At 43.5% G+C, this 12,237-nt stretch overlaps 1 protein-coding gene across 1 annotated transcript in view; it reads right to left on the bottom strand.

Annotated features, from left to right (window-relative positions):
- The window catches only part of LOC115194080 (cadherin-23-like), a 752,381-nt gene that overhangs the window by 312,345 nt on the left and 427,799 nt on the right, over nucleotides 1–12,237 (bottom strand). The window contains exon 13 of the mRNA XM_029753428.1: nucleotides 9,931–10,089. Within this exon, the coding sequence (XP_029609288.1) occupies nucleotides 9,931–10,089 (159 nt within the window). The remainder of the gene's footprint in view (nucleotides 1–9,930; nucleotides 10,090–12,237) is intronic.

The raw sequence follows: 12,237 nt of genomic DNA, 5'->3' as shown, positions 1-12,237 counted from the left end.
ATCAAGCTTAGATTGTAGGATGGCTGGGGTGTTAAGCATGTCCCAGTTTAGGTCACCTAGCAGCAGGAGCTCTGAAGATAGATGGGGGGCAATCAGTTCACATATGGTGTCCAGAGCACAGCTGGTCTATAGCAGGCGGCAACGGTGAGAGACTTGTTTTTAGAGAGGTGGATTTTTAAAAAGTTCAAATTGTTTGAGTACAGACCTGGATAGTAGGACAGAACTCTGCAGGCTATCTCTGCAGAAGATTGCAACACCACACCCTTTGGCCATTCTATCTTGTCTGAAAATGTTGTAGTTAGGGATGGAGATTTCAGAGCTTTTGGTGGTCTTCCAAAGCCAGGATTCAGACACGGCTAGGACATCCGGGTTGGCAGAGTGTGCTAAAGCAGTGAATAAAACAAACTTAGGGAGGATGCTTCTAATGTTAACAAGCATGAAACCAAGGCTATTAAGGTTACAGAAGTCTGGGGAATAGGAGTGGAGCTAGGCACTGCAGGGCCTGGATTCACCTCTACATCGCCAGAGGAGCAGAGGAGGAGTAGGATAAGGGTACGGCTAAAAGCTATGAGAATTGGTCATCTAGGACGTCCAGAACAGAGAGTAAAAGGAGCAGGTTTCTGGGGGTGATAAAATAGCTTCAAGGTATAATGTACAGACAAAGGTATGGTAGGATGTGAATACAGTGGAGGTAAACCTAGGCATTGAGTGATGATGAGAGAGATATTGTCTCTAGAAACATAATTGAAACCAGGTGATGTCATCGCATGTGTGGGTGGTGGAACTGAAAGGTTGGATAAGGTATAATGAGCAGGGCTAGAGGCTCTACAGTGAAATAAGCCAATAAACACTAACCAGAACAGCAATGGACAAGGCATATTGACATTAAGGAGAGGCATGCTTAGCCAAGTGATCATAAGGGTCCAGTGAGTAGTGAGGTTGGTTAGGCTCACGGCGATTCAGACAGCTAGCATGGCCATGGGTAGCAAGCTGGCAGAAGATGGTCTGTTTTTAGCCACCTCGTGGGTTTTCGTTGGTAGATTAGTGGGGTTCCATGTGATAGAGGGAACCAATCCAATTGGCAAAATAGTTATAGTGGCCCAAGAAAATTGTCCGATAGACCTATTCAAATAGCAGCCGATAACTTATTTGGGATCTGGGGGCAGTATTAAGTAGCTTGGATGAATAAGGTGCCCAGAGTAAACTGCCTGCTACGCAGGCCCAGAAGGTAGGATATGCATATTATTATTATTAGTAGATTTGGATAGAAAACACTCTGAAGTTTCTAAAACTGTTTGATTGATGTCTGTGAGTATAACAGAACTCATATGGCAGGCAAAAACCAGAGAAATATCCAACCAGGAAGTGGGAAATCTGAGGTTTGTAGATATTCAAGTGATTGCCTATCCAATATACAGTGTCTGTGGGATCATATTGCACTTCCTAAGGCTTCCACTAGATGTCAACAGTCTTTAGCATGTTGTTTCAGGCTTCTACTGTGAATGGGGAGAGAATAAGAGCTATTGGAATCAGGTGTCTGTAAAAATGGCATGACCTCAATCATGTGCGTGGCCGTGAGTGCGAGCTGAGTTCCTTTTCATTTCTGAAGATGAAGGAATTGTCCGGTTGGAATATTATTGAAAATAAATGAAAAAACATCCTAAAGATTGATTCTACACATCATTTGACATGTTTCTACAAACTGTAATGCAACTTTTTGGACTTTTCGTCTGGACTTAGTGCATGCGCTTTCAGCATTTGGAATAGTGAACTGAACGCGCGAACAAAAAGGAGGTATTTGGACATAAATATGGACTTTATCGAAACAAACATTTATTATGGAACTGGGGTTCCTGGGAGTGCATACCGAGGAAAATCATCAAAGGTAAGTGAAAATGTGTAATGCTATTTCTGACTTTTGTTGACTCCACAACATGGCAGGTATCTGTATGGTTTGTATTGGTGTCTGAGCGCTGTACTCAGATTATCGCATGGTGTGCTTTTGCCGTAAAGCTTTTTTGAAATCTGTTTTCTTTGCATCGTTTACTTCCCCTCACTCATCAACTCACCCATTCCTACACTTTCTCCCCATCACACTTTACAGCATTTATTTAATCTTTTGTTATATGTATGACATTAGTTTCAGTATAGTTTATGTTAGTTTTGAGGCAATTATCAAGGTAATTATCAACTGGGCATGGCAACTTTAACTGTTGGGAGAAAGAGGGGCAATGGGGGAAAACCATTCAGAAAATTACATGCACTCCTAAAACTGGTTATAACTCCAGTTATTTTCATGATATTAAGATTCTAACAATGACAATGTGTTATATAGACTTATTTAAGAAAGGTCAAGGATGAGGGGGATTTGTTTTGTGTCATTATGATGCTCTTCTATCTTTCTAGTGTTAAAGAATCAGGGCCCGTATTCACAAAGCGTATCAGAATAGGTGGGCTGTTCCTAGATCACTTATGGAGCGATGTCTACACAAAAGGATGAACAATTCTAATATCACAAACGCTCTAACAAAGGGCTGTGAGTGTCACGCCCTGATCTGTTTCACCTGTCCTTGTGATTGTCTCCACCCCCCAGGTGTCACTTATTTTCCCCGGTGTATTTATCCCTGTGTTTCCTGTCTCTCTGTGTCTTGTCAAGTCAACCAGTGTGTTTTTCCCGTGCTCCTGCTTTTTCTTATCTTATTCACTTTTGCTAGTCCTCCCGGTTTTTACCCTTGCCTGCCCTGACTCTGAACCTGCATGCCGGACCTTTCTGGCTGCCCTGACCTCGAGCCTGCCTGCCACTCTGTACGTCCTGGAATCTGAACTGGTTTTGATCTTTTGCCTGTCCACGACCATTCTCTTGCCTACCCTTGGATTATAATAAATATCAGGGACTCGAACCATCTGCCTCCCGTGTCTGCATCTGGGTCTCGCCTTGTACCCTTATAGTGAGGACAATAAATATGCTTAAATAAAAAGGTGGTAAGCGATACTGACAAGTGCAGTGCGCAAGTTATTTTATTTTAAGTCATGTCAGATCTTATATTTCCCAAACACATACAACAAGACTTCAAATGTGAGAGTGATTTTCCTACTTCTAAAGAAGGAAGGGTAAAAGACTGAAGGAATGGAGAATAGGAGTGAGAAGAAAATGGCCATTGTGAATAAATATTTACCAAGCACCCACCACACACACTCTTTTTCTCACACACATTGACAGAACCCAAAATCCATTAGTGTTACAACGGCTAAAGGAAAGTGAGAGACTGAAAATACGATTGGAGGCTATGAATAAGAAATGAAAGAATACAAACACACTCAAACCCTAGGAGGGGAGAAAACAAAGTGCAATTTTACTGATATGAGGAGATGCCGGAGTCTAAACACTCCAGGGTGAGAAAGAGTGTGATGGAGAGAGAGACCTGGACTGAGAGTAAATCAAAATAAATATTTATAATGATAAGTAACACTGCAGCTGATAAATATGAAACAGTCTGTGGTCTGGGCTGCTCTCCGTTTGTTTGCTTGTGTGTGTGCATATGTTTGCGTGTGCGTGCCTATCAGAGAGAGAGTTTGTGCGTGCATGTGCATTTTTGTGTGCGTGTGTGGGAAGGTGGGGCTTGTACGTATATAAACCATAATCAGTTGAATCATAAATATTAACCTAAAAAAAGCATTTCAATTAGATTTCTGGTGCTCGTTTGGTACTGTTTGAAACCACTGGGAAATTACCTTAACATATTTATAATTATTTATAGTTATGCAAATTTCAATATGCATATCTACTTTGCCCTACCTCCCCATAAAGACCCACCTCACATACTAAACTCTGGAATGCACAACACCCTGGTTGCTTGTAGACTAGAGGCATGGCCATAAAATGTAGGGCAATAATTATGTTAATTGAATGAATGAACGAATGAGCTAGCTAGCTGACTAACTTACTCATAAAAACAAATGAATGAGCGGACAAACAAACAGACGAACTAACGAATGAACAAACAAACAAACAGACCAACAGACGAATGGATGGACAGATGGGCTGGCTGGCTGGCTGGCTGGCTGGCTGGCTGGCTGACAGACTAACTAACTAACATAAGCCTTCAAGTACTGTCATACTGACTTACACCTGACTCACACAGGTAGAGTGCTGGATCATGTTCAGTAGGCACAAAACAGAAGAAAATAGTCCGAAACAGAGAGGTACTATCTGAAATTGTCCAATATGAAAGAATTTTTTTTGTTTTCCATAACAAGCAGTTTTTAACCTTTTACTTTATGTGCCCCAATGAACACGACCCTGAGCTTTCCAGTGAGCTGGAGGAGTTAGAGTATCTGTCCAGGCGTGTGGTGCTGAAATGGCATTTGCCTGCCATCTGGTGCAGTTCACACCCTGTCTGTGACTTAGTTCACTGAGTTCTTGGTGTGGCAATGACTGCCTAAAAAGTCTGTTCACATTTAACAGTGGCACTCTGAAGTGCTAAGAGGATTTATATAGCATGTACTGTCAGTCCCATTTTATCACATTGAATATCCCTTATAGCAACTGTGGCTGATTTATAATGGTTATCTACAATATCAGAATGTTTATTAATGATGATACAATTTATAAACACGACTTTTAGTGTGCTGTAAAATTGTTTATCTTTACGCAGAATATTTAGAAGAATAATGTGTCTTCGTATTAATCTAAGGAATTAGTAAAGCATCATTAATACATTTCTGTGCACACACAGGATAGTAAGATGTCATACATTTGTTTGATCAGGGCTGAGCATATCCAACAAATAGCAATATCTTCCCCATATTAAATAGGACTCTGTAATCGTTAGTTCATAACTATGAACAGAAACAGAGCGCAGAGCCACATACACATACCAACATGTACATTAACTCATTGAAATTAATTCACGTGCATTTATTCACACAAGTACACGCAAAAGCACAAGAAGGGACACGTGCGCATGCACACAGACAAACACTTTCATGTATGTACACACGCGCACATTCACTTGCACACAGACACACACCTATGACTGTCTGTCAGGCTCTAGCGTGATAATTCTCTGCTCTGTCCGTGTGCTGACCTTGAGAGATGGTGGTGAGGGATAAGGCAGTGTGACACAGGACTGTGTGTGTGTTTGTGGGTGTGTCAGCCATAAAGCCACCCCGGCTCTAACAGGTATTTATGGACAGAGGCTGGAGGAGTGAGGAAACATCTGTTTAGTCAGAGGAGATTGCCGGTCACTCAGTGAGTGTTTTTATGTGTGTCTGTGTTCGCAGAGGACAGCAGCTGTTGACTGCATAGAGTGAAGTACACAACTGTGGTACTAGAATAGTGGAAAGGTCTAGTGGTTGGCTTTCAAATTATGTACCCCAAACTAGAGTGCACAAGGCACAGGACACACTGACAGACACGCCTACACACACACACCAAGTCATGACATGCAGTATAGTGTGTATACAGACGTTCTGAAACTAGTGAGTGGTGTCATGACTGACCTGTGAGGATCCCGCAGATGGGGAGATGTAGATGTATAGAGGGATTCATTGGGGGGGGGGGGGGTTATGAAACCTCACGTCCATTGTAAATCTTAAGAATCCTTGGTCCTGTTAATGTTTGGGACTGGAATTTCTTTGTGTGGGCCTTATGGAGAATCTACCTCAGAACTGTAACATTAAATTAATGGACTTTGGGACAATATACACCGCTCAAAAAAATAAAGGGAACACTTAAACAACACAATGTAACTCCAAGTCAATCACACTTCTGTGAAATCAAACTGTCCACTTAGGAAGCAACACTGATTGACAAATTTCACATGCTGTTGTGCAAATGGAATAGACAACAGGTGGAAATTATTGGCAATTAGCAAGACACCCCCAATAAAGGAGTGGTTCTGCAGGTGGTGACCATAGACCACTTCTCAGTTCCTATGCTTCCTGGCTGATGTTTTGGTCACTTTTGAATGCTGGCGGTGCTTTCACTCTAGTGGTAGCATGAGACGGATTCTACAACCCACACAAGTGGCTCAGGTAGTGCAGCTCATCCAGGATGGCACATCAATGTGAGCTGTGGCAAGAAGGTTTGCTGTGTCTGTCAGCGTAGTGTCCAGAGCATGGAGGCGCTACCAGGAGACATGCCAGTACATCAGGAGACGTGGAGGAAGCCATAGGAGGGCAACAACCCAGCAGCAGGACCGCTACCTCCGCCTTTGTGCAAGGAGGAGCAGGAGGAGCACTGCCAGAGCCCTGCAAAATGACCTCCAGCAGGCCACAAATGTGCATGTGTCTGCTCAAATGGTCAGAAACAGACTCCATGAGGGTGGTATGAGGGCCCGACGTCCACAGGTGGGGGTTGTGCTTACAGCCCAACACCGTGCAGGACGTTTGGCATTTGCCAGAGAACACCAAGATTGGCAAATTCGCCTGTGCTCTTCACAGATGAAAGCAGGTTCACACTGAGCACATGTGACAGACGTGACAGAGTCTGGAGACGCCGTGGAGAACGTTCTGCTGCCTGCAACATCCTCCAGCATGACCGGTTTGGCGGTGGGTCTGTCATGGTGTGGGGTGGCATTTCTTTGGGGGGCCGCACAGCCCTCCATGTGCTCGCCAGAGGTAGCCTGACTGCTTTTAGGTACCGAGATGAGATCCTCAGACCCCTTGTGAGACCATATGCTGGTGCGGTTGGCCCTGGGTTCCTCCTAATGCAAGACAATGCTAGACCTCATGTGGCTGGAGTGTGTCAACAGTTCCTGCAAGAGGAAGGCATTGATGCTATGGACTGGCCCGCCCATTCCCCAAACCTGAATCCAATTGAGCACGTCTGGGACATCATGTCTCGCTCCATCCACCAACGCCACGTTGCACCACAGATTGTCCAGGAGTTGGCGGATGCTTTAGTCCAGGTCTGGGAAGAGATCCCTCAGGAGAACATCCGCCACCTCATCAGGAGCATGCCCAGGTGTTGTAGGGAGGTCATACAGGCACGTGGAGGCCACACACACTACTGAGCCTCATTTTGACTTGTTTTAAGGACATTACATCAAAGTCGGATCAGCCTGTAGTGTGGTTTTCCACTTTAATTTTGAGTGTGACTCCAAATCCAGACCTTCATGGGTTGATAAATTGGATTTCCATTGATTATTTTTGTGTGATTTTGTTGTCAGCACATTCAACTATGTAAAGAAAAAAGTATTTAATAAGATTATTTCATTCATTCAGATCTAGGACGTGTTATTTTAGTGTTGCCTTTATTTTTTTGAGCAGTATATTTCATCAGCCAAAATGGTGGTAACAATGATTGATGGAATATGAAAATTAATGTTGTTTTTGTTATGTTATTGAAAGTTAAATGACGACGTTATAACGAAAACATTAACTTGAAGAGTTTTCATAATATGTACATGATGTTTACATACTGTGCATTGTGTAGAAAATATCCAGATCAAAGAGAATGTTTTGTAAAGATGAAATGTGAATTTAGTCTAAACTAGATCAGAGTAAAATCCTGATACCTTGGCTTTGTAACGAGCTACGCCCCGGGGAACCCAGAGAGCATGCCAAGAAGAATTTACATCCAGACTAAGTTGACCGCCTGCTGCAGCCAAGGTCTACGGATAGTCGTGATTCCAAACGCAACACAAGGAAAAGGACAAACGAACCTCTTAACCATCAAGGCAAGAAGAACCAACCGGTTATTCTCTTTCAGTCATCGGTTGTCTGCACGGCCCTCCAGCCCAAGCTGGGAGCGTCTACATGGCTGATTATCCTCCTCAGAAGTCCACTCTCACAGAACGAGTGCAAGAGAACAGACTACCAAGAGAAAGGACACTGACATCGTGTGGATAATCAGAGACTTACACCCGGTGATGAAGGAAACGCGGCCATCTAAAATCGTTGGCTAAATTTCCTAAGCGGAACTCGGTCCACGAAGAGATACCCAACAGAGATGTTCAACAAGTAAATACATTCATTACAATTCTGACACATAAGAGCGGCAGTTTGGGGCAAGGTGTTAAACTAAACATAGTTTACAAATGTGCTTTTCTCTTGTGCACTCTCCTCTCTCTAAATCCACATCTTGTGTAACATGTGTCATATTGTGTTGGTCCGCTAGGGATCTGTTTGCCATTGTATGAAGTTCTAACCAATAACCTAGACTGTTTGTGTATGTTTACCTTATATTATCCTTTAGCTTGTTAGTAAATAAATAATCAACTCAATTGGTGTGGTACGGAATGATTTAGTGAGACCCAGGTTTGTGTAGATTTACGAATTATGCGACGTTCAGAATGAGACTGAAATGAATTAATTAGCGACTGGAAATGAATTAATTAGCGACTGCTATGAAATCGATATTCTGATATTCTTTGAGTTAATTTGGGAAACGGTAACTCAAACAAACTTTTCCCATGGTGCTCCAGCTTACTGAGTTAATTATAAACACAGTTAATTATTCAATGAATAGCAGTCGTCACATTAATGATACAATGTCACGACAGTGGTGATGAGCTTGGAAGTGCTGAAGTGCTGTGTGTGAAATAACTGCAAAATAATTGGGCTTTACTGGCTAGACACTACAGTACAACAGCCTCAGAAAGAGAGGGATGAGAGAGAAAGAGGGAGAGAGGGAGAGGAAACATGAAGGGGAGAAAGAATGGGGAGGATGATAAGAGACATAGTGATATAGCAAATAGAGCAGACAGGACAGAGCGAAAGACATACAGTAACACTTTATAATAACGTTCATGAATGAACCTATACAAATGCTTGTGAATGTCTATATGCTTTACAAATAATTATACATGATTTAAATGCTTATGGCATGGATAGCTTAAAATGCTTAGAAATGCTTGTTAATAAATTTTTTAATAGTTTATACATGTTTATTGGTGTTAATTCATGATAGTTATTATAAAATGTTACCAGACATACTGTACTGATGCTACATGGAAGCATGAGAGATTAGTCAGGACAGCAGTGTGCAGCAGTGTGTCCGGCGTGAGTGTTTTTGTGTGTGTATGTGTGTGTCCTCGATGTGTGTGTGATTGTTTGTGTCCGATGTGAGTGTCTGTTTGACTTGCTTTGTGTGTGTGTGTGCCTGCGCACAGCCTGGGTGTGTCGCAATTTCCATTTCATGAGCACACAGTCTATAAACAGTATGGATTTTCCATCGTACGCTTTTTGCGCTTCTTGTATCTACTGGAGCAGTTTAGAGTCTAAGTGTGTGTGTGTAAGTCTGAGAGTACTGTCATTGTAATTAATGGTAATCCAGTTATTATGGGGACTATGTGCAGATAACTGGTGCACTACCTTTCTGGTGCACTACCTTTGACTAGAGCCCTATGGGCTATGGTCAAACTGCTAGGTCAGATTATATAGATGATCGTGACCTCTGGTCTTGGTATGGATTAAACGTAGAGAGTAATAAAGGCAGGGCGGTACTAGGATACACACACATGCACACATGCCTGCCCACACACACACGCTCACTCCCACACACAGGAAGAATAACACACACACACTCACACACACTCACACACACACACACACACACACACTGAGGGTGAGTGTCTGATCCGGATCAGAATGTTTGGATTGTATCAACATGGTGAGGATATTGGTTGGCCACCGTGTGTTAATATCAGATTTACATGGTTTTAGGTAGCTACAGTATACCATAGAGCAATTGGTACATGCAGCAAAAGGGGCAATGCAATGCCCTTTGATGTTCTTGAACCTGGGTCTCCCAGCTAACTACTGCTCCAACAGGGTAAACCATACTTCGGGGAGATCGTAACGATCTTACCTAGGCAAGGGGTGTTACAGCACAACATACACCATACCACAGCATGCTACAGTGTGATCCAGTGACAAGCTGTGTGTGTTACAGTGTTTTATAGCATGTTGCAGTGATAACCTTACCTGGATGCGTAGCAGGGAGGTGCCTCTGGGTGTGTTCTCAGGCAGACTGATGTTGTACAGAGGTTTACTGAAGATGGGCCGGTTGTCATTCTCATTGATCAGGTCAATGTAGATACGAGCAAAACCCACATGGTCTGACATAGACTCATTGGCAAATAGCTGAAAAGAGAGAGGGGAGAGACTCTAGTACTTAAATGAACACATAGGGTATAGGGAGAACGTGGTGACATAATAGAAGGTCAAAAAGTAAAAATGCCCTGTTGACACCTTCACTTTAAAGCGGTTGCCGTGAATTTGACAATAACTTACAGGCAGCCTATGGCAAGTAAGTTACTGTATTTCATATTGAACTACACCTACAATATTCAAAACAAAGCCGATCAGCTAATTTTGTAGAGTTGTTTGGCATATGTATGTGTGTTAAAATGCTTAGGCTCTGGTCATTCCGGTGGTATATAGGAATCAAAACGTCTGGACTGCACATGATGGTATGAGGATTGGAAAATGTTTGTTAAAAATGTATGTTCTCCGTTCACAAGCTGCACTGTTCATCAGTCTCTTTATTCACAATTTGACAATTCATAATATCAGAGGATTGACAATTCCATCTTGCCAAATTCATCTATTATTATACACTACATGACAAAGTGTGGACACCTGCTCGTCGAACATCTCATTCCAAAATCATGGGCATTAATATGGAGTTGGTCCCCCCTTTGCTGTTATAACACCATCCTCTCTTCTGGGAAGGCTTTCCACTAGATGTTGGAACATTGCTGCAGAAACTTGCTTCCATTCAGCCATGAGCATTAGTGAGGTCGGGCACCAATGTCGGGCGATTAGTCCTGGTTCACAGTTGGAATTCCAATTCATCCCAAAGGTGTTCAATGGGGTTGATGTCAGGGCTCTGTGCAGGCCAATCAAGTTCTTCCACACCGATCTCGACAAATAATTTCTGCATGGACCTCACTTTCTGCACGGGGGCATTGTCATGATGAAACAGGAAAGGGGCTTCCCTAAACTGTTGTCACAAAGTTGGAAGCACAGAATCGTCTCGAATTTCATTGCATGCTGTAGAGCTAATATATCCTTTCACTGGAACTAAGGGGCCTTGCCTGAACAATGAACAACAGCCCTAGACTATTAGTCCTCCTCCACCAAACTGTACAGTTGGCACTATGCATTGGGGCATGTAGCGTTCTCCTGGCATCCGCTAAACCAAGATTTGTCTGTCAGAGTGCCAGATGGTGAAGCGTGATTCATCACTCCAGAGAACATGTTTCCACTACTCCAGAGTCCAATGTTGGCAAACTTTACACCACTCCAGCTGATGCTTGGCATTGCTGGAGTGGCTTGTGTGCGGCTGCTCAGCCATGGTTCCCGACAAACAGTTATTGTACTGATGCTGCTTCCAGAGGTAGTTTGGATCTCGGTAGTGAGTGTTGCAACTGAGGACAGACGATTTGTACGTGCTACGCGCTTCAGCAGTCCCGTTCTGTGAGCTTGTGTGGCCTACCACTTCGCGGCTGAGCCGTTGTTGCTCCTAGACGATTCCACTTCACAATAACAGCGCTTACAGTTGACTAGCAGGACAGACATTTGACAAACTGACTTGTTGGAAAGGCGGCACATTGAAAGTCACTGAGCTATTCAGTAAGGCCATGCAATCTATGGAGATTGCATGGCGGTGTGCTCGATTTTATACACCTGTCAGCAACGGATATGGCTGAAATAGCCGAATCCACAAATTTGAAGGGGTGTCCACATACTTTTGCATATATAGTGTATGCAAAAAAAATTTGGACATAGTTTAGGTGTAGTTTCGATGGGTCATTTACATTTGACAAGTGTTGTTACAGTGACATGACATTTTTGTATTTTACCCCCTTTTCCTCCCCAATTTCGATCTTGTCTCATTGCTGCAACTCCCCAATGGTCTCGGGAGGCGAAGGTTGAGTCATGCGTCCTCGGAAACATGAGCTGCCAACCCGCGCTTATTAACACCTGCCCACTTAACCCGGAAGCCAGCTGCACCAATGTGAGTAAACACTGTTCACCTGACGACCGAGGTCAGCCTGCAAGCGCCCGGCCTGCCACAAGGAGTCACAAGAGCGCAATGAGCCAAGTAAATCCCCCATGGCCAAACCTCCCCCTAACCCAGACGACTCTGGGCCAATTGTGCGCCGCCCTATGGGACTCCCGATCACGGCCGGTTGTGATACAGCCCGGGATCTAACCCGGGTCTGTAGTGATGCCTCTAGCACTGAGATGGAGTGCCTTAGATGGCTGCAGCACTCAGGAGGCCTG

Source organism: Salmo trutta, chromosome 5 (genome assembly GCF_901001165.1).
Source record: "Salmo trutta chromosome 5, fSalTru1.1, whole genome shotgun sequence".
Taxonomy (NCBI): Eukaryota; Metazoa; Chordata; class Actinopteri; order Salmoniformes; family Salmonidae; genus Salmo; species Salmo trutta.
Note: the sequence above shows the minus strand (reverse complement) of the source record. Positions and strands in the feature narration are given on the sequence as shown.